The 22,241-nt window shown below is 41.0% G+C and overlaps 1 protein-coding gene across 6 annotated transcripts; it reads right to left on the bottom strand.

The window, feature by feature from the left end:
• Window positions 1–492: 492 nt before the first annotated feature.
• On the bottom strand, window positions 493–17,177 carry LOC109631674 (cyclic AMP-responsive element-binding protein 5-like). Of its 6 annotated transcripts, XM_069516661.1 has the most exons (13): window positions 17,024–17,175; window positions 16,646–16,870; window positions 14,945–15,019; window positions 14,798–14,864; window positions 13,847–13,940; window positions 12,026–12,135; window positions 11,389–11,648; window positions 7,937–8,063; window positions 7,589–7,660; window positions 3,050–3,406; window positions 2,689–2,964; window positions 2,499–2,607; window positions 493–1,705 (listed from the first exon to the last, which is right to left on the bottom strand). In XM_069516661.1, coding segments are annotated over exons 3-13 (1,602 nt in total). In that variant the 5' UTR covers window positions 14,947–15,019; window positions 16,646–16,870; window positions 17,024–17,175; the 3' UTR covers window positions 493–1,577. The 6 variants fall into 6 exon arrangements, with proteins under 6 accessions (XP_069372762.1, XP_069372761.1, XP_069372765.1 ...); XM_069516660.1 differs by lacking the exon at window positions 16,646–16,870 and having other exon boundaries at window positions 17,024–17,168; XM_069516664.1 differs by lacking the exon at window positions 17,024–17,175 and having other exon boundaries at window positions 13,847–13,987; window positions 16,646–17,007.
• Window positions 17,178–22,241: the final 5,064 nt, after the last annotated feature.

Raw genomic sequence — 22,241 nt, 5'->3', positions numbered from 1 at the left:
TGCGTGTCAAGATGAAATCTGGCAATAATTAAATGGTCCCTTTTGTTTGAGTAGACGGGTGGAGTGCCTCCCACACTTCAAATCACACAGCACTCTTTCAAGGACACGCGCTCTCTCACACACACACACACACACACACACACACACACACACACAAAACCTATTTTCATATCATCAGAGAGCCAAGATCTTAAAACATCTATGCATTCCAGATTGCATTCTGCGGCACAGAGCTTTTTTTAACTTACAACAAAAATAAAAGGCCACTTTCTTATCTCTGCTTTACATATTGATAAATAACAGTAGAGGCCAAACATAAAAATCTACTTTGCTGACAACTTCAGTTATCATGGTCAGCCACCACCTAATAAAACCAGTCACTAGATGGCAGAGTAGACCATACTGTTTGTCCAGAATCACACTGATGATCTCCTAAATATCCTTTACTGTGTTTCTGAGGGATTTCATCTTGTAAAATGATCCACAACAAAATACCAGAATAAATGTTTTTATTTTAGCATTAGATTTACAGCGATTGTCAACATCTTTACAGTGCAAAAAGTGTAAATTAAATTACTGTGTCAGGGCTTGAGACGAAGTGTAGTTCAGAGTTATTTAGTATCTCAAGGCAGTCGTTAAATCATGTTTTAAATGGCTTTCCAAGACAGATGTGGGTTTGATTTGACATCTTAAAATAAACATTTATTCTTAGTCATATATATAAAAATACATAGTTTTGACAGAAAGGCATAAGGTGTGCACTTGCAGCTGCTCAGTTAAAGATACAAACTAATACATTGGCTTTGTTTTTTAAATTAGTGCAAGATTAGAGCAAGAGAAGACTGAAATGATGCTTTATGATATGATGCTGCGTGTGTGTGTGTGTGTGTGTGCATAGTCAGTGGGCAGCAGGCAGTCAGATTGCTGTGAACAGAAACAGGCATTTTCTGAACAAACACAGGATGCAGTCACCACGAAGCATCACAGTTTTCAACAAGGCTTTCAGTAAAGGGCATTTTTTCCTCTGCCAAGGACATTATGCTTTCACCTAAGTCGGTTGCTTGGTTGGTTGGTCTATGTAAGATTATGCAAAATTTGCTGGACGGATCATCAAGACACTCGGTGGAAGGATGGGCTATGGTTCAGGGAATTAACCTTTAAAATATGGTGTGGATCCAGCAATTCTTTGATCACTTTCTTTGATATTTTCACTGATTATATCCTATGAACTAGTTCTAGTTCATGAACCTAGAAAACAAAAAACAGGCATTTCAAGGGTTTGATTTCTATAAGCATATGCGCCTTGATTGCGTGTAAGGGGACTGTTTGGCCTTGGCGGAGATATGCGCTTGACTGAGTGCCACTCTAGTTGCACATGTTATGGAAATGAAATCTCTCAGTATGTGTTTCTGGAGCAGAAAACCAGAAAAAACATCCCTGTGTTCACATGGATTTATAAATTCACCTATCCAGTTCAGTATTTCATCTGCAACGTCAAAAGATCCACAGTTGGGTGAGACTTTCATGACAGAAACATATTTCAGTCCAATCGTACCCCCTCCTCTTTATGACGAGCGCTAGTGTCCGGGCTGGGGGTCGTGGCTTGTGTCGCCCGCAGCTGCTGAGGAGGTGGAGATGCTGTTGTGTTGGATGGCCAGCACATGAGGCGCTGCGGGGCTGACAGGAGTTGGACTTCCTCCTGCAGCTGGACACAGAGACAGCTGTCAATCAAAGTCACTGACCTTGTGTGGACTGTCCGCTCTGTGAGGTGCGGGGCCTTGACAGCATGTGTTTATAATACAGGCCACCGGATGAATGAAAACAGTTTACAGGTTAAAGGAAAATATCTCTTTTATTTTTAACAACTGAATACTGTACATACACGTAAAAAGACAACAGTAGAAATATATGAATACAACACATGCCAATATTGCATCCGTCATTGTTCTCTGAAGCTCAACACTTAAATCATAATGGCTGTTTTCCATTAAAGCCACAAGGTGCAGTATTTTTATTCTTTAAGGTCAGTTACAGGTTCAGTTATTGTTGAACATTAACATTAGCCTGGCTGGAGTGCAAGATGGGCATGGTCTGCATTTTGTTGCATGCTAACTTCATGCGAGTGCAACAAGAGTCTGCACTCCAGGGTATTTTAAACACCGTCAAGAGCTGCTTCATTAAATGAGAATGAAAAATGAAAAATATTCTCATTTGAATGAGAGTTCGGAGTGCAGTGCCTGTTCCTGATTGGTTCTCCACTGGAATAAAAGTGCATGAACGGATGCACTCAAGGGGATAAAAGCAGAGTTTTGACTCTCAAGTGCTGTTTAGTTGCAGTTTTAGGTTCCTGTGTGTAGAGGGCGGTTTGGTATAACAACACTATGTGCACAGATGCGGTATAATGTGTCTGAATTATACCCTGATGGATGGAGATGATTGGTTTCAGGCGTCTGGTGATATTTCTAGCGACAGGTACAGGGTAAGGGGGTTTTACTCACTGGGGTACCCCTGTGATTCTCTCTGTCGGGTAGTGACAGGACAGTCCTTGTGGGTGAGCAGAATCTGCTTGAGTTGACCCACCTCTGACCTCAACGACGTCACCTCATTCTGGAAACACACAGAGAAACACTCAGTATCCTTGAAGTGTTGTGACATGTGTGTGTGTGTGTACTTGACTGTGTGCCCCACCTGTAGCTGTAGGTTTGTGTGCGTCAGCTCCTCAGCTTTTTTCTCCAGCGACGACACCCAAAGCTTCCTCTTCTGTCGGCAGCGAGTGGCTGCAGCCCGATTGCGCTCCAGAAACTTCTGCCTGCGCTCGTCTGGGTCCTGCTCCGCCGTCCTCCGGCGACGGTTGCTGCATCCTCCTTCTCTTGCCCCACCACCACCGCAGCCACCCCCTGCCTGCATGTCGTGCTGGGAATGGGAAGGGTGCGAGGAGTGCATCTGCTGTTCAACTGGTGATAACTGCAAACAAAACAAAAACAAAACCAGTAACCTCACTGTGCTTGAGTGCAGATACACGGGGTCATGTAGATGCAAAGCACCGTACCTGTGCTGAAACAGGCAGCGGAGGTGCAGGCGGGGATGCCTGATGAAGGTGTGAAGGCGGTGACTGGTGAGCCTGAGTGTGCGGTGCGTTCCCTGGATGGTGAAGCTGGTGGCTGAGAGAGCTTCCCTGCAGGTGCTGCTGCTGCTGCTGCGGAGGGCCGTGGCACCGCTGTGGATAGGAGAGGGTTGGAGCTGGAAGCTGTGGATGATGAGGATGATGGTGGTGTTGTAGTGGAGGGGCCTGGTGGCACTGTGACATCATGTCCATCACATGACCCATGGATGTGCCGGGGGTGTTGATGGCAACCATTCCTGGGTGGTGCTGTTGGAAATGATGACCCAGTGTCTGTTTGGATCTCTGTGTTGGACAAAAAGAAAAAATGAATTGAATTATACTCACTTTTGAATAAAAATCACTCCCCCCTTAAAATACTTATTTAGATACACAAAATCTAGATAATTTATTTCACCTATTAGCACTCACACATTCCTGATATTTATTTTCTCAATATCTCTGCATTATAGTGAAAATAAAATCCACCCCCAAATCTAAATGGCTTCTACCTTGATCCATATCACATCCTTCCACCAGGTTTTGTGGAAATCAATCCAGTAGCTTTTGTGAAATGCTGTAGACAACATAACCTCTGTGGCATTTAGATATTAGATTTGCCATGTTCCATTGAAATACGGCCTGTTATAGTTAGTACACTTGAGCTATACATCAACACTACAAGGAAAGAGTTTGTGATTCTATGGAAACATTTTCAGATGTCTCTCATGGCGGGTAGGATGTGTTTCACCTCCAGGAACCAGTTAAATCAGTAACAGCAGATCTAAGCACCCAGCCTACAAACCACTTTAGGTCAAGCAGCCAAACCTTAGATGTATGAGTCCCCACAGATTTTCCTCTACCTGTAAATAACTTCTATCAGCCATAATCCCCCACGTCGTCCATCGTCACCATCTCTCACAATCCTCGACAACACAACCCGTGAAGACGACAGTAAATAAGACGGACAACGTGTTCCGTCCGCAGCTCGATATCTTCACACTTAATCATTCCAGCGTATCATCTGACTAAACAGACTGTAAGAGCTAAATTAAACCTCGTCTCACTTTTCTCCTAAGCTCAGCAGTGGAGGAGAGCGAGCGAGGAGGGAGAGGTCATGTTTGGAGCATGACATCACCCCTTTCCCCACCCCCCCTCCCAGGCAATATTGCTATCTGCTCACTGTTACACAATATTTCTTTAAGAGAAGAAGTTGGGGTTTTTTTCCCTCTCACTCTCTTTCTCTCTCTTTCTCTCTCTCTCAACCATTCAGTGATAAAAAAAAAAAAAAAAAAAGGAACACATTTAGCGGCTGCCAAGGATGAGGTCACTGAGCTGTCTGTGCCAGCGTTACCAGCCAGCCAGGCTGCCAGTCAAACACACACACACACACTGAAGAGGACGGGACACAAGTAATTCTTCTCTGTTTACTACATAGAAACACCCTGACACTGAGGCTGGTGATTACATCATGGATCGCCTTGGCCTAGATGACACACCACGCTGATATTTCTGTCTGGAGGGATCAGTGAATGAAGACATGAAACTGTACACTGTATACTGAGCCACTTGTCAAATGTTTACTTTTACTCAACTTGAGCCCAGTGTGGAGTTACTGTACAACAGAGGTTAATACATCTAATACGTAGATTTTTAAGGAAGACAAAGTCTCCTCTCATACTGTGACAATGCCCGACATCAATGAAACTACTATAGAATCTGAAGAATGTGTGAGTGTGTGTGTGTGTGTGTGTGTGTGTGTGTGTGTGTGTGTGTGTGTGTGTGTGTGTGTGTGGTATAAGGTCACATTATTGGGACAAAAAGTCATGGTCATGGTTAGTTAAGAAACTATCATTAAGGTTAGTGTACGTCTCCAGGAAATCAATTTAAATCAATTTGATGTCCTTGGATGTCATGGAGACACGGTTGTGTGTGTGTGTGTATGTATGTGTGTGTGTGTGTGTGTGTGTGTGTGTGTGTGTGTGTGTGTGTGTGTGTGTGTGTGTGTGTGTGTGTGTGTGTAAAAGAGATGAAGATAGGTTCAGATTTGAACCTACGACCTGAGAGGCTTTGAAAGCTGAAACCACTTTTCATTTGCCACGCTATACACAAGCTCTGCACATTAAGTCATAACCTCTGATAGTATTTGTGTGTGTGTGTGTGTGTGTGTGTGTGTGTGAGTGTGTGTGGTCATGGTATAAATCATGTTGTGGGGACCTAACATGTTTACATCGTCACATCATGGCGACTTGTCTTCCTCATGAGGACAAAAAGCAAGTCCCCATGATGTAAAAGATAAAATATCATAATTACTAATGATGATTTAAGGTGAACCCGTTTGTATGTGAGGTTAAGATAATGGTTTATGGTAATTATGGTTAAGTAATCCTCTAAGCAATGAATGTAAGTCAACGTAAAGTCCTCAGAAGTCGGGAAGACACTTATGTGTGTGTATGGAGGGAGAAATCGTGTGTATGGTTGCAGGGTGATTTCACAGTTTTCCCTGTGAAGTTGCTTTTGATAGCACACATATATTTAACAATTCATACTACATGGCCCTGGAAAGAGGAAATGTAATATTTACAAGGGCAGAGATTGAGAGCATGTTGACACAAGGAAAATATAACAACCAAAAACTCAGAGAGAGCATGTAGATGGTGACGTCCTGTCCTGTGTATGTGTGTGTGTGTGTGTGTGTGTGTGTGTGTGTGTTAAAGTGTTGAATCGCAGTTTCCTGTATATCCTGCTTAAAACAATTAAATCAACCTCAACTTGTCATAAGGAGTTTCTGATTTAGCAAATGTCATCATTTTGGTTCTTATAGGAAACACAACATTTTTGTGTTAATGTTTCAAAATGCTCAAATGCTGTTTCAAACCTTTTCAATTTAGTGTTTACTGAACTGATTTTTCAGTATCAGGCAAACTACAGGAGACTCTTAGAATTTTATCTCAGGTTGTACTGTGCGATATTTGCCATATTTGAATAGTGGTCAATATTTTTCCACAGTACGTCACTTCGCATTGGTTTTCATAAAGAAAAAGAAAGAAAAGGAGATAAATGAAATGCCTGCCAAACAAGTGTAGTTATAAAGATTCAAGCACCATTCCACTACTGTTCATAATGCAGCTGCTTTCCTGCCATTTTTTGACATATGATGCTAAAACATATACCTGGCTGTTTGAGTTGTTTGCAGCACAAATGAAATGATTTGCCATTGTGCCCAATTTAACCAAGCCAAGGGCCCATCTTCCTTTACTGTCATTATTGTCCCTCAAGTAAAAGTGCGTCCATGCAAGCTAAACTACATCCCCTAACAGTTCAGTGATACATCATTCTCCTTGCTCTTTGCTTATTTGCTGATTTTATTAATTCAGATCCTCTCTGGAATACATTTAACAGAAATCTGTCTGAGACAATAATCCTTAAGAATACTGCCAGCACATCTGTCATAATATTGGGACGTGTATAGAGAGGATAAGAATGAAATCATAGAGTTAAAGGTATACTTAGACATTTCAGAAAATACACTGATTTGCTGTCTGGCAGAGAGTTAGATGAGAGAATCAGTAACACGCTCATATCTGAAGCCACTGCTTGTAGCCAATAAACTGAGCTTAGAATAAAGATTAATAACTGGGGGGAAACATCTACAATGGATCTGTCCAAAGATACAAACGTTTGCCTTATTTAACATATTATCTGTCATTGGTTTAATCTGTAAATTGTAACTCACTGTTTTACAGAGGGCTATATGCCGGACTATGTCTTGGCCCAACAGCAAATTCTTATTTTTATACTCATTACACTTACACCCACACACATATGAAACCAACAAAATCTAAATGACCCAACAAATAAAACAAATGAGATTTAGAGGTCATTTGAAGCTTTGCCTCAATTCAGGTGCTGCATCCTTCGAAGGCTGCAATAGCAAGAGTCTAGGCTGTCCAATTTCGAAGGTAGCTGACAAATGCTTCCTTAATTCCATCCATAAGAAACAAAGGGTGGATCCCTCCTGACACAACCTATCCCAGGATTCACTGCACTTCGATGACAAAACCCTTTTTCAAAGAGGAAATGTGACAAGACGCCCAGTGCTTGGGAATCACACTCCAATCATGAAAAGCCTCTGTGGAACAAACAGTCTCCTTTCATTTTGGCCTTCACGTTCTACACGGCCCATGAGGACCTCTTCTTTCGTGGGCTTGGTAGAACCCGTTAAGCACAGCTATAGGCTGGTTTTGTTCCTGCTGCACAGAGCTAAACTCGTCGTTTCCTGTTTCAAACTTTTCTAACCCACTACCAGAAAAAAAAAATTCCTTTATGTTCCTATAAAACCACAAGCATGCACCACTAGCAGTCTAGCCATTACACCTAATATTGTCATAAATGGTTATTACTCCCACAGCAAAGCACAGTGTTATAACCAGAGGAGAAAGGAATATTCCACAGAGACAGGAAGAGAATATGACTGGTGGTCGGTACCTGAGGCGAGGAACAGGAGGGGTTGTGTACGGGACCTGGTATCCCCATTAGACAAGACATCTGCTTCTCTATCTGAATAAAAGAAGAAATTGACACAAAAATAACATTTCAACAGTGACAAGAGAAAGCATCAGCACCAACACGTACACGGTCCTGCTCAAGGTCACATCCATCTGGAGTTTGACTCTTTTCATTAATTCATCCATAAGAGTGAAGTGAATTTTTCTGTCAGCCATGAATATTTCTAACTCGGGGAACTTGACCACTTTGGCCACTTTACCTGCATGTATAAATGATAATGCATCCGGTTGTGTGTGTGTATGTGTGGATAACCTGTATTATACTTACAGACATGTGCTGTGCAGACGCTCCCTGCATGGCGGGATCAGGCAGCGTGCCAGGTAAGGAGGCCGGCAGCGGCTGTCTGTGTCTGTTCCGCATGTAAAGGAGGGAGGACAGCGGCCCGGGAACTGGGCTGTGATCAGAGAGAGGGAGGGACGGGTGACAAAGTCAAATCTTTATTAGCTGTCTTAAGGGCAAATGAGTTTCAGCTAGATTCATCCATCCATTATCTACACTGTTTAACCTTGGAGGGTCGTAGGTGGGAGCTTGAGCCAATCCCAGCTGGCATTGGACGAGAGGCGGAATAAACCCTAGACAGGTCGCTAGAGTATCGCAGGGCCAACATACAGACACAAACAACCATTCATTATAACATTCAAACCTAATGTTGATTTAGAGTCTCCAATTAACCTAATACCCATGCACCGGGGGGAGGGGACAGTGCTACCCACCACACCAGTCATGTGACTCAACTATGACTCAAAGGAGAAAATCAACAAGATACACCTGCCCTCATATCTTTTATTTCAAAGTGTCGGTTCAGCAAAATGATAATATTAAAAAACAAAAGAATCTTAACCTCTCACTGACCTCTAGAGGTATCCAAACATGAGTCTAGTTTTGGTTGATGTTTTCAGTTTTGAAATATCTATTCCTTGGATTATTACCTTCACCCCAAAACAATGAAGGTGAATGGAAAAAATCACAATCTACAACAATGTGTCTTATCAGAAACAATCCTGTTTTTTTAATGGATAACATATCACAGACCTTTACTGTGAACAGTCGTTCTGTAGATTATCCAGGATAACACATTGTTATTGGAAAAAGATGATTCTATTGAATTATTAGGCTAAATATGTTATTTTTCAATGCTGATTCTTTTCACTGTCATTCTACAGCGACAGAAACAGTTTTGCCATATTTGTAGGCTAAATTTGATATAATTCAAACAGTTGAACTTGTCTTATATTTTCCTGTTGTAACTATAATTCTTTCATACCACTGTGGTAAAGCCAAAAAGTAATTTTTATCTGTTTTTTGTCCAAAATCTTGGTAGATGTAATTTTTCCTCTTGCGCTCTTCTTTAGAGTGTGAATAAGTGTTTAACATTGTCTAGATGCAGCTGAATGTGTGTATATGCTGTTTAAAATAATTTAATCACAATCCAGTAGAGAAAAAAATGGCACTTTCCCCAAAATGTGGGCACATAAAACTGAAACTTGAAAATATGCTGTAACCTGGATGAAACAACACTGTGAAAGTGAAGGGAAGGAAAAAAAGTTATCGTACGCGAGTAAAAAGGCGCAAACAGAGGTTTGAGGTGAGGTGATGACAATGGAAAGTATGACGAGTCGAAAAAAGTGAAAGAAAACGGAGGGAAAGAAAAAAAAGTGGCAGCTTGGGAAGGAGGAGAGAAGCTCAGGGATCACAGCGGGGAATGCAGAGACCCAGGGTGCCATGTGCTGACCTAACCGCTCTGGCTCCCGGCCAATCAGACAGCGTGGGCCTCCGTGGCCGTGCTGAGGTCATCGGCAATGATGTCATCACTGAATCTGGGCTATGTGGCCCCCGTTTAACGCACAACAAGGTTCAGACAAACCAAAACAACATTTCCTAATGTAACCACAACAGTTCTACCGGGCCAACCGCCAGACACTCAGAGACCAGGTTGCTATAGAAACCGTTGATAAACACAAGGAGAAACAGTCAGACACACAATCCACGGTCGATTTAGTAACACTCTGCTGGTTTCACTGACTAACGCTCTGTCTAGAATCAGCTGGTACTGATTTATTGTCAGCTCGCTCTCTCTCTCTCTCTCTCTCTCTCTCTCTCTTTTCACTTTCCTGTCTGGTCCGGGACAGATGTGCGGACGTTATTATGTCACTGACTTACTTCTGGTACCTTGACTCATTTAATCAACTGCCGAGATGTGACAGTGGGTTGGTTTATGTGCTCTATCTGTTGCAAGCATTAATGAGTAATAGGTTCGTAGAGAGGAGATAAGAAGGTGTTTGCTTTTAAAAGACTAAGATTTTGGAAAAGAGAAGAAAAGTTCAAAATTCCTTCTTAGTCTCCAAACTATTAAGAATAATCTTATAAATATCAGGCACTCTGTGGAATTTTAAGTGTTGACAATGTAATTGCAACATTCGCATTTTGAATCTCTTTGGAAGCCTGTGTTACATTTCAATCTCTTGCTACTGTTGTGTGTCAATACCCTATATTCTCAAAACAACAATTAAAATGCAAAAAGTATTAAAGTAGGAAAAAAAACAAAAACAACGCTATAACTAATGTTAACATCAAACCAAAGAATTTAATTTATTCACTGGAGACACATCAATACAATAACTACAAAAAGCTCACTGAAGAATATTGGTAAAGTTATTGTTATTCCACAGCAAACACACATTAAAATAATTTAAATGATTTATAAAAGAGGTGGTTTCAGTTTAAATCAAAGCACTGAATAATGTTGATGTGTCAGTTGAAGTCTAAGCTGTTAAGAAAAGCATAATATGATATAATATAATATAAATTGGAAAATACAGTAACAAACGTCAAAATGTCACACATCCATGAATTTAAAAAATTGCAAATTCTTCAAATTCAAATCTAATATAAATTAACATAACATTTCAATATAGATTATTTTTGCTAGCATAATCTTCATTTAAAATTTAAATGTCCACAGCCTGTGGCGAAAGAATTTAGAATTTTTAGTCTTATAGAGTTTTATTTAAAAAAGATTGATTAATTCATGTGTCATTTTAATTTAATAAAATTATTAAATTGTATTAAATAGTTCCATTAATTCGAATTTTACATCATAATATTAAACAAAACACAGTTTCTCATTAAAGTGCAGGTCACAATCAAATTGCTGTGCTAATTTACACTTAACCCATTAAACTCACTATGTAATCTAATATTCGGATGGCTGTGAGCTTACTGCCGTTCACAAATCCTCAAAACTGAGCTGTTGGGAAGACGGGGAGCAGCTGCTGGGAGCTGATCAGATGAAAGGCAGGAACTCCTCTAATCTGTCTCTTGAACTGGGTGATAACCAGGGAGCCATGGAAGCTGCCCAGACACTGACAGACTTGGAGTCTCAAAAAAAATACACATAACCAAGGTGGGTGTTGGGGTGTAGGGGTAGGTGCTGTCGTTACGAAGGGGTTCTCCATCTCTTTTGCTATTCTCTCAGTAAATTTACATTTTATTTTTTCACCCTGCTATTTCTCTCAGTTCATTAGTGCAGTGATCAATTATGCAGGGGGAAATACCAGACTTCGCCAGACAGAATGAGTTATAGTGTGTCAGAAACAGGAAGGGCGAGACGGGGTGAAGGAGAGGAAGAAAGGGTGAGAAACGGCAAATAGGAAGAAGGAAATATGTATGTGAAGCATTCAATAAATGTTACGGTGTGTAAGTTGTGCACCGATACTCACCCTGTGTGTGTGAGCGTGGAAGGAGCCTGGGTGATGACCGATCCGGACTGGGAGGAGGACAGTGTCTGCTGGGCAGCCAGGCTGCAGCTGGGGGCCATCATGGGGCCATGACACTGTGGCCGTTGCAGAGCGTGGGTGTGGGGATGGTGCAGCGGTGGCTGGGGATGTGGGTGCTGAGGCTGGGGATGCGTGTGCTGGAGCTGAAGCTGGGTTTTGAGCTGGTGCTGGTTCATACAGGACGGCCCATTATGGTTAAGCGTCTGCGGGGGAGAGGCGGGAGCGACAAACAGCTGGGACCACTTTTGAACTCAGAGGGCAATATCTGCTTTCACTGTGTGTGTGTTTTGTGATCTGAGGTACATGCATGTGTAGATTATTTGTAGGTGCGTTTGATGTCTAGCTATTTCATTTACGGGGCAGAATGCAATCGTCGGGTGTGTGTATCCTCGCAGGAGTCAGATATCTGCAGACTGACTGATTTTATCACCCTCACACTCGGGTGTCAATCAAAACACAAAATTGACAGACCTCAGAAGCAAACACCAGTAACAAGGGATAAGTCTGTCTTGATTCTTGCTTTTAATGTGAAATTCTTTGTAATTTGACTTGCTATATATAATGTTTCTTGTGAATTCACCTGTTTGCTCTTTTCCTCTTCTTGTGCTTGAAGAAACTCCTCCTCTATCTCCTTGAACAGACCAACCTCTTCACAGTTCTGCAAAAATCGGGTTGGCGTTGGTGTCTGGTCTGGAATCACGGTGTAAGAGCACACACAAAAAAAGAGAGGCGATTTTTTAAAAATCAGCAAACGTTCATGTCTCAGCTTATTTGCTAGAGGAGAAACAACTCTCCTCTCTGCCATGCTCTGTCTCTGCCTGAGATAACATCAGTCTGACTCTCTGAGCCATCTAAACATGCAGGGGTCAAAGGTCAACTGGGCTCTTTGTTTTGACATAAGATTTCCTGCAGGAGATGTGACAAGCTGCAGGACACACACACACACACACACACACACACACACACACACACACAGAGCACAGAGGCAGAGTCTGCAGAGGTCAGATGTCAGGCAATGTTTATGTTCAGACATACAGCTGTTTCTATGGTTACAGCCAGTGTCACATGACAGCGGTCTGGTAGTGAGTGCATCATGGCGGTCCAAGGCCGGATAGTGAAGCCAATCATCATGCTGCTGTTGTGCATCTTATATTATCTGTGTGGACACTTTTACATTTACAACCTTAAAGCTGTGAAGTATTACTAGAGGTGTCTAGTATAGATTTCTGATTTTGTCTTTAATTAACAGCATTTTGTTTGTGTTCTTATTTTAAATTATTTATTGTGATATCCAGTATTACATTGCTTGAGTTTTAAAGATATGTTATCTATCACAAAAGGCACCTACAACACAATTGGACATAAAATCTCTGCACTCCAGTAACAGATTCTTGTTGGATTAGCTTCTTTTTTTTTAAATGACGATGAATTACGCTTTGAAAGTAGAAAAAGAAGATGCAGAATTTATAAAATTTCCAAAAGAAGCAGTTCATTTCGAAAGATATATATTTGAACTGTCTCTAGATAATCATTAGCTAATTAATCAGTTATTTGAGCAACAGAAATGAATTGGTCTCAAACACTCTCTTGTTCTTGCACCTTCAATGTGAGTATATGCTGCCTTTCTTTGTTGCATATGCTAAGAATTTTTTTCTGACAGTTATTCAAGAAAGTGAAGTGCAAATGATCTAGTATTATAAGTAACTGTTTTAAAGTGTGCACCCATTTATGATATATGATTATTTCATATTAGTGAATCTGATACTGATCAATATTTTGTCTATATTGCAGTAAATTAACATAATCCTGCTAAAATGATAACAATTTAGGGTTAGGTGCTATAGGGTAAATTAAGCTTCCCTGTGAGTAAAGACATGGTCACATCCATGCAAACCTCCCAGCAGATTGTCTCCTGCTTCCCTTACTTTTACTCGGCATCCAATAAAGATTCAAATCTTCGAGATGACTTGTGCTGACCCATGTGCACTGAACCCCTCCCCAACACTCTAAATCAAAGTGGGCTGTCGCTGATGGCACTATCACTATGTTTGGTCTAATCTGACGGGGTACAGTGTACATGCTGCAACATGAGCAGCTCCATGTCACAGCGCAGCCCATCTGAAGAGAAGGAAGCTTGTGTCGAGCTTATCTGATTTCATATTGTATAACGTCGCACCATCATTTGCTCATCGAGCACTGATCCTGAGAAGGGGTCACATGCACACACACACAAACGCACACACACACATGCAGGCATGGAGTATATCTGAACAAAAAGATAGGGGGGGAATTACGAATATTTGTGGGCAGATAAAGGGCCCAACCTGCAAATTACAAAGCAAACCATCCCCTTAACATGATTGGTGGATGTTGGATTAAACTCACGTGCTGTGCGTCTCACCTGTAAAGGCTGTGTCTGTTTTGATGGGAGGGAACTTGAGGCTCATCTCATGCTTGCGTCTGTGGATGATCAGGTGCTCCTCTGACTGGAAGTGCTGCAGCACATCGACAGAGTGAGAAAGAGATGAAGAGATGCGTGCAGCTGTTCGACATGACACACACACAGGACATTATAGACATTTGATTTTTAATAATGATAAAGATAATAATTATTATGATAATAGTAATAATAATGAGATGAAAACAATAATTACAAATATAAGATACACGTCATAATCAAACATTAAAAGCAGCTCTGAAAAGGTGACTTTTGAGTTGTATTGTGTCTGATTAGTTTGGGGAGACCATTCCAGAGGGAGGGGGCAGCTATGGAAAAGGCCCCGTCGCCCCAGGTATGGTGCTTGCTGCTTTATCCATTGTATTTCTTTTTCAATTCTTACTTAATGTTATTCTGATAACATAATTCTTAATCACACACTAGCCTTAAGAGTATGTTATGTGATATTGCATGATCATATTTCAAATAAAACATTGAATCTAAAAATCCTGAATAATCCTATAATTATCAGCCTGGAAATCCACTCTCATTTTTTTCCCAGCATAGAATCCAGGGCTGCACAGTTGACCTCATTTAACCACATATCGCTCAGTTATAGTTATGTTTTCACCTTTATCTAAGAGGACTGTTGACAATTCTGATTTTTACCACTATTCTAATAATATAATAATTAATCTCACACAGCCTTAGGAGTATGCTTTACACATATATTGCTGTGATTGTATTACAAATCAAATCTTAAATTTGTCCCAGCATACAGACACTAACTTTGAATTTTTTTATTTCGTGTTAATCTGTTACTGTCAGTAATTAATTTATCATGATTATTTTTCTGAGGGATTTGTGGCCTCTTTAGTGAAGGTCTTACTCACACACACAGTACTCACAACTAACCTGAGAGCAGCCCGGGGCGCCGCACACATAAGGCCTGTCCTGTTTGTCATTCATGTCATCCACAAACCTACGAAGCAGAAGGAGAGCAAGTTTAACCTGCAGCATCATCAACACTGCCTCATGTCAAACTTAACATATGACGCTTACATTCAACCCCAGACTGGTTTGTTGTTTGAGGTGTGTAATGAGATAGAGGCCACAGATGATGGAGGTCACAAATCTCTGCAGCACACAAATCATTGGTTTTAAGACAAACACTATTATACAGAGAATCAGCTTGTGTTTACGATAAATAACTGTAAAAACCACAGGGCATCGAAGTCAAAGTGCAGCACAATAATTTCAGCCCAGAATCACACTTTCATCGAGAGCATCAGTCACTAAAGCAAATGCGATTGTGGAATGTAAAAATCAAGTCACCATATAGGCTAGGATAAAATAATACACAAACGCAGAATAGAGCACAATAACAAAACCCACTTGCACCTCACTACTAACCCAGGCTTGACCCAGCCTGCTCTCCATGGGAGATATTAAACCAGTGATGGGGCGGAGGGGTAATTATGACAAAGTGCAACTGCTACTGGCCCCTTCATTTTCCACTGAGAGCAAAGGAAGAAGCCTCCCTGACCTCAGGCATTCCTCCGAGCTGCATGTCACCAGAAGATTCACATACTCCCAGAGACGACACAGAGGTCATCAGGTCAGACCTCCTCAAAAAGAAGAAGAAGAAGAAGAAGAAGTGTCGCTTGGGTGGAGATGATGAGTTATGCATTGGATACATATTCGCAGGTAAAAACGTGCCCTCTCAAACTTTTGGGTCTGCCTGAGCCGAGAGTGGGTCCTGATGTTATGGGAAAGAGTGAGAGCTAAAGAAAGGAGCGTGGAAAGACAGGCCAAAAGTACATGCTTCCATAAGAAATGGAAAGTGTGTGTATATGTGTGTGTGTGGGTTACATGAGGGTGATGGAGAGGGGAATGGAAAGGGCAAGTGGCAGTGAGAGAGCGAACGAGAAAGACAGAGAGAGAGCGACAGAGAAAGACAGAGAGAGCGACAGAGAAATAGAGAGAGAGTGAGAGGGAGAGAGAGGGAGCGGGAGAGAAGAGGATGACACAATGAATGGAGGAGAGATGGAATGAGGGAGGGAGGTGGCAGAGGGAGGGCAGCGCTGTTAGGCCTACGCTCCTGACAGGTTTGAACCTGCCTCAGCCCCCATTTTCCAACTCCGGGCAAGGTGACTTCATAAGTGTGTGCGTGCATGTGTGTGTTTGTGCGCGTGGGTGTGTGTGTGTATGTGTGTGTGTGTGTGTGAGTGTGGGCATGAATGTTTGTGTGTTATAAGACAGAATATGTTCATAACACCACACTTATAGGTAAATATAAAGGCACGATAACGCAGTTAAAGCACAGGCTATCATTGTTTAATATTTGATTTTCTAAATATTACAGTGTGTATCTCTTCTTGTATTCATGTAAGGTGATATTTCATATAAACACAATCTAACACTAGTGGAGATTATCACAAGTATCCTCAACAGTTTTGTTCCCTCTTGATCTGGCAGGTTTTGTACCACATGAGCAGACTCAGCACATTTCCCCCAAAACCTTCTGTCACAGTGGTTACATCAATGCACAGTGACGTCATGCCTATAATACATAAATCCAACAGACACGCTGCCCATTTAAGACGGATTAACAAGCATCGATAATTACACAAAAACCCACTTTTATTTCCCGCCTCTGCCTCGTGATCAACGGACGATGAATGACACGACACAACTTTTTTAAAAACCACCTCCAGCTCGCGGATGGAGACACAACATCCAGAAAGTTTAAAAGCTACTCACTGCTCCTCAAAGTTCCCATGTTTCGGCGGATGAATGTCAACAACCGGCGAGTGCAGCGCGGACAGCTCAGGTACAGCGGCTCTGAGCGGCGCATCCTCCGGCCACTCCGGGCAACATGACCCGGTGTGTGTCCCCGTTATCTACGTCTCCGTGAAGGCAACCTGTCCTCCCCCCCACTCCGTTCATAAACAAGAAGCTCCGGCACCCAGCTGTACGAGCCCGCTGCTGTCACACCCCCCAAATAGACACATAGGAACAAAAACTTCTAACTCAGAGAATCACATGGAAACAGACTTGGATAACAAACATGTGGGTCTGCTGTGTCGGTGTGGCGAGTTTAAAGTGTGTTTTCCTGAATGGAGGGTGTCGATCGCTTACCGACGAGTCGCGCGGGACGAGCGGCGCTCCGGAGGAACCACGTTGGACTGGAGCGAGATTACAATACGTTCTATTTACAGAAGCATTACATCATCCTCCCGGTGACGTCACGTGGGATTCCTGAACTTCTAAATCATTGCGGTCCCGTACGGAGAGAGGGGAAGGGGGGCGGGGTTACGGCACCGGCCGGTAGGGGGACGGGACGGGAGCCGCGGTGAGGTGGTGGAGCTGGAACCGACGGTGGAGTCACACACACCGGAGGCAACGTGACGGGACAACGGAGGCAGACCATGGGGAGGGGGGGGGGGGGGATGAGTTGTTTTTTTTCATTTTCACCCTCTCCTCACTTTGTGTCGGGACGTCCCGGAGGCTGTATCGAGTTCATTCGTCTAAATGAGCAACAGCTTCTTTCTAAAACTTATCTCAGGATTATGATGCTGTTTGTTCTCTTGATATGAGAATATATATCTGTTTTCCTTATTTTATGTATCTATCTATCAGTTTATATATTTTCTAGCCTGATTATATATTGTAGTCAGGGTTAGGGCACCGGCTTTGAAGTGTGTGTGTGCGTGTGTGTGTGTGTGTGTGTGTGATTGATTGATTGATTGATTGATTAATTAATTGATTGATTGATAAAACAGTTCAGATAAGATTAGATAACATTTTATTGATAACACAGTGGGAACTTGTCAGAATGAGGTATAGAGATAGAGATAAAAAAGGCAATGAAATAAAAAAATGAAATGTATGAAAAGAAAATACAGAATCTGTATATAGAATATGCACCACTCACTACTAAAATATTGTTTATCTAGACTTGAGTAAAGTGTGAGGACATTTTAGAACATAGTACAAGATGGTGAATACCCCTTGGAAGTTTGAAGGTCTTCTGCACAATTTAAGTTAGTTAAGCTTAGAAGCTTGTGAGAGCTGGTTTATTATTGTGTTACATTCTCCAGTGTTTGACCTTGACAACTGTTACTATAAGATATAATAATACATTTTGCAGTGGCCTCTGTTTTCTCTGATGATGCTTCTCTATCTGTTGCTCTCATTGAGATTAATATTTAATTTTTTATGGAAGACCTCAAAACATTTATAATGCTTTGTAATATTTATCATTTATAATTAGAACCTATAGTCATGTAATTAGCAAGCACAAAATGACATGTCTTAAGTGAGACAACCAGCAATGTCGCAACAAAACAGAATTAATAGATACAATTCAGACAAATAGAGGTTTAAATATTGTATTGCAGTAATCACCAAATAGATTGTATTAATAATAGTAATGACTTTATGCATAAAGCACCTTGAGCAGAGTGCTTCACAAAGAGGACGAATAAAAACAAGAATATCATTCAAATCAAATACAACAGATGATAGTAGAATATCTAATATCAATGACAGCAGATACAATAACACAAGCTCATTTAGCTAATTGCAAGAAACAATCAAGTAAAAGCCATTCAGTAAAAGTAAGTGTTGGAAAATAAAGCTTTGAATTCTCTATAAGGACATGTCCAGCGTGTACCCCGCCTCTCACACAATGTCAGCTGGGATTGGCTCCGGCTAACCCCCCTGACCCTTTAAAGGATAAGCAGTGGGCTAATGGATAATAGGAGGATGGATGGATCTTTGTAAGGGCAATGACAGAAATGGTATTAAAAACATATAACTGGGGTTTATTGTCGCCATATTGCAATGAACACAATGTTATAATCATGATCAGAGCAAAGAGTGGCACCCCATCCAGACTCAAGTTTGCGAGGATGAAAATACAGAAAAATACTATTTATTCATGTTTTTTTATGTTAAAGTACCTTTTTTTTCCAGGATTTGGTATTTTTTCATTGTAGTGTTAAGGCCTGTGTATCCCCTTTAATGATTTAGGCCAATTAGCACAGATTTTAATTCATGTTTCCAAAACCAACACTGTTAGGAAGTCTGACATGTATGCCATGAACTCCCATGGGTCACACAAAACCCCATGGAGGAGGGACTCTGGTCATCCACACCTCCACTGAGCTGAGCCATAGAGTCACATCTCAGCCATGTTTGGTCACGGCTTTCCGGTGCTCCGGCCCGGCAGGAGCTGAACAGAGTAGGGGATATGGTTTTGTTGTAGTTGAAGAGCAACACGGGACTGAACTGTACTGACTCATCATCCACCAATCGCCTAAAGTATGCAAATCCTGGTCGCTGTGGCAACAGCGAAGAAACAGGAAGTTGTGATGATGTCACTCTGTGTTTTGAGCTCTTCCCCCGCATGGATGTGATTCACCGAGTTTTGTTTTCAGTGAGGATAAGGGATGTTTTACAGCATGTGTGTGTGTGTCTGTGTGTGTGTGTGCCTGGGAAGAGTGCAGTCATACTAAGGAGTGTGTGACGGCAGCCAGGAAGTCTCTGGCTGCTGCCCTGGAGCAGACAATGCCACTGAGATTACAACTGCCTCCATAACTCAGTGGCAACACTAGCCATTACCATCTGGCATCTTCACCTCCGTTTGGCTCTTAACAGTCAGAGTGGGAGCTTTTAGAGAGCTGCCCACTTGGTGCTTGATGTCATCTTGCCTGTAAGAAAAAAAAAAGGGTCAAAGGTCAAACAAACCTACTGACCTCCAAAGCCAATGTCGCATTATCTGCTCACTGTGGCTACATCAGTCCTCTGGCTCAGCTGTTGCTGTGATACACTGCGGTTTCCAACTATTTCTATCCATGAATTGCAGAGAATATAACGTGGGACTAATGTGTGACTTTAAAAGTAAATGGAAACAGATACTTCAAACAGCATCCAAGTATACAAGTTAGACTCATCCACTTATGTAATGGTTAGAGTTAAATTTACATCCAACTTTGCCCTCACATGCAGATCCAATCAGGAGCAGACCACCGGTGGGTTTGGATGTTTGTTATGATTTTGTTTGGTCCAAACAATGTGTAGCATGTGTAAACCCGGAGTTGTGCTTTGGTCATAGCACTGATTGGAGCTGTTTGTTTTCAGCAAATAAAAGGCTGATAACCAGCAAATCCACTCAAGTTTGAGATCACTCCCCAAAACTGCTACACTTGACGCCACCCACAGACCTCAGATCAGATGATGTCATGCACCATAACCTCTTTCTGTATCTGTCCCCTTTCCCCCTTTGCATTCACCAACACATGCTAGCACTTCTCCTTTACGTAATGGTGTTGGAACTGCGTCACTGTCACAGGTCCGATGCACCATGTGTGTGTAATGAGTGTGTTTATGTTGAGTGTGTGTCTACATGTTTTTGTGTAAGAGAGAACATCTGCGTTCGGCCGATGAAGTCACTGAATTTCTGTACTGTACATGTGCGGGAGGCCGTGGAGGCTGGTGATGTCATGTTGTTTGTGGGAGTGTGTGCAGCAGTGAATCAGTGGGTTTTTAAAATATTGTGTGTGTGTGTTTCTGTGTTTAATACAGTTGGGTGGACAGAGAGAGAGTGACTGTGTTCCCAGGTCCTAAGGTTGTTTGCAGAAGTCTGCAGCCAGATGTTTATGACGGGCCATTTTAACGCTCGATTAACAGGTCCAACACAGGCCAGCCGTCCCTGGTTAGCCAACCCAAGTGATTTAAGGACACAGACACACACACACACACACACCAAAGTTCGTGCTCCCCACCACTGACCCATTACAGGGTTGCATTAATCAGTAAACGTTATGGATGTAATAGACTCTGGGAATTTGTTAAGCAAAGGTTATTATTTACATATTCATGCACACAGCTACCCCTTCATTTATAATGTGTGATATTCATTCTGGGTGATTTTGCCAGTGATTGAAAACAAACAGTAACAATTCAAAATGACACAAACCATGAATGATTTACATGTTTTCAGAAAATCATATAAACACCAACAGCTCCTGTCCATAGCATGGCATTAATGAAATCAGTTCAATTAAAACCAAAAGGTTAGGTAAGGGGAAAGTATTTGTTTTAGCACATTTCATAGACAGATGTGACTACACGAAAATGTAGAAAAGAAACAGCACATTATTCAAAAGTAATATTTGCAAAAAAAGTAATACAGCAACTATTTACCACAATAAAGAAGATTATCAGCATCTGTTCATCTGTTCACAACCAGATGTTTCTCTGGGACTATGATGATATATTTTAGACTGGTCACCAAGCACCTATAGTTCTTCCTCCAGCCTTCTGTCCACATAGACAGAAAACAAAGCTACTGACTGCTATCGTCTATCAATCTGAAAGCTCTAAAGTCCTATAGGGATTCTTGTTATGTGTTTTATTACAGTCTGGTACTTAAAGTTAAGCATCAATAGTAGATCAAATGTACAGAATATTACTTGCCACAGGTCATCGACAGTAGATGATTTCCAGTTCGATAAAATTTTACATATTAATCAAATTAATTCATATTAGATTTTATTTAGCTACTCTTCCATATAATTTTTGGAACACCAATTAATTAGAATTTTAATGACATGTCTTAACTCTGCAGGTAGTATCTAAAATATGTGTTCATAAGCTACAGACATAGCATAAGCCTTTAAGTCCATTGAACAATATGGGTTTGCTGTTAATGCAAAAAAGATTTACATGCATTATTGAAGATTACAGATATAGATTATAGATCAAATTATTTTATATTTAACTGTATTCACATTACATTGGACATGACACAATACAAAAAATCTGACAACAAATTCAAAATAGTATCAAGTATTAACACAATGTATATATTATATTAAGATATTAATTTGACTTATACGCCCATCTTTCATCTTGTTTTCTATTGGTATACATATAAAGCATATGATAAAGTATAGTAATATTGTGTTGTGAATGTTTGGCACCATATGCACATCTTATATTGAATAAAGTAAAATTTGAAAATAACCTATAATATTAAAAACTATAATATAATAATAATCCCCTATAATATAATTGATATGAAATAATTAGATCTATAATATACCTACCTACCTGCCTGTATATATACATAGATATAGATAATATATCTATATTTCTTTATATACAGACAGGTAGGTACATTCCAATAATAGATCTAATTATTGTATTATATATATATATATATATAACTCACTTGGTATGGTAGGTATTTTCCTATGTCTATTACAGTATAATAATTTCTATAATAAAGTTATTATATGTATATATATATATTTGATCCCAACAGGTAGGCAGGTCATGACGTAGGCCC

This window comes from Paralichthys olivaceus, chromosome 20 (genome assembly GCF_024713975.1).
Source record: "Paralichthys olivaceus isolate ysfri-2021 chromosome 20, ASM2471397v2, whole genome shotgun sequence".
In the NCBI taxonomy this organism is placed as follows: domain Eukaryota; kingdom Metazoa; phylum Chordata; class Actinopteri; order Pleuronectiformes; family Paralichthyidae; genus Paralichthys; species Paralichthys olivaceus.
This window is presented reverse-complemented; position numbering and strand designations above follow the sequence as displayed.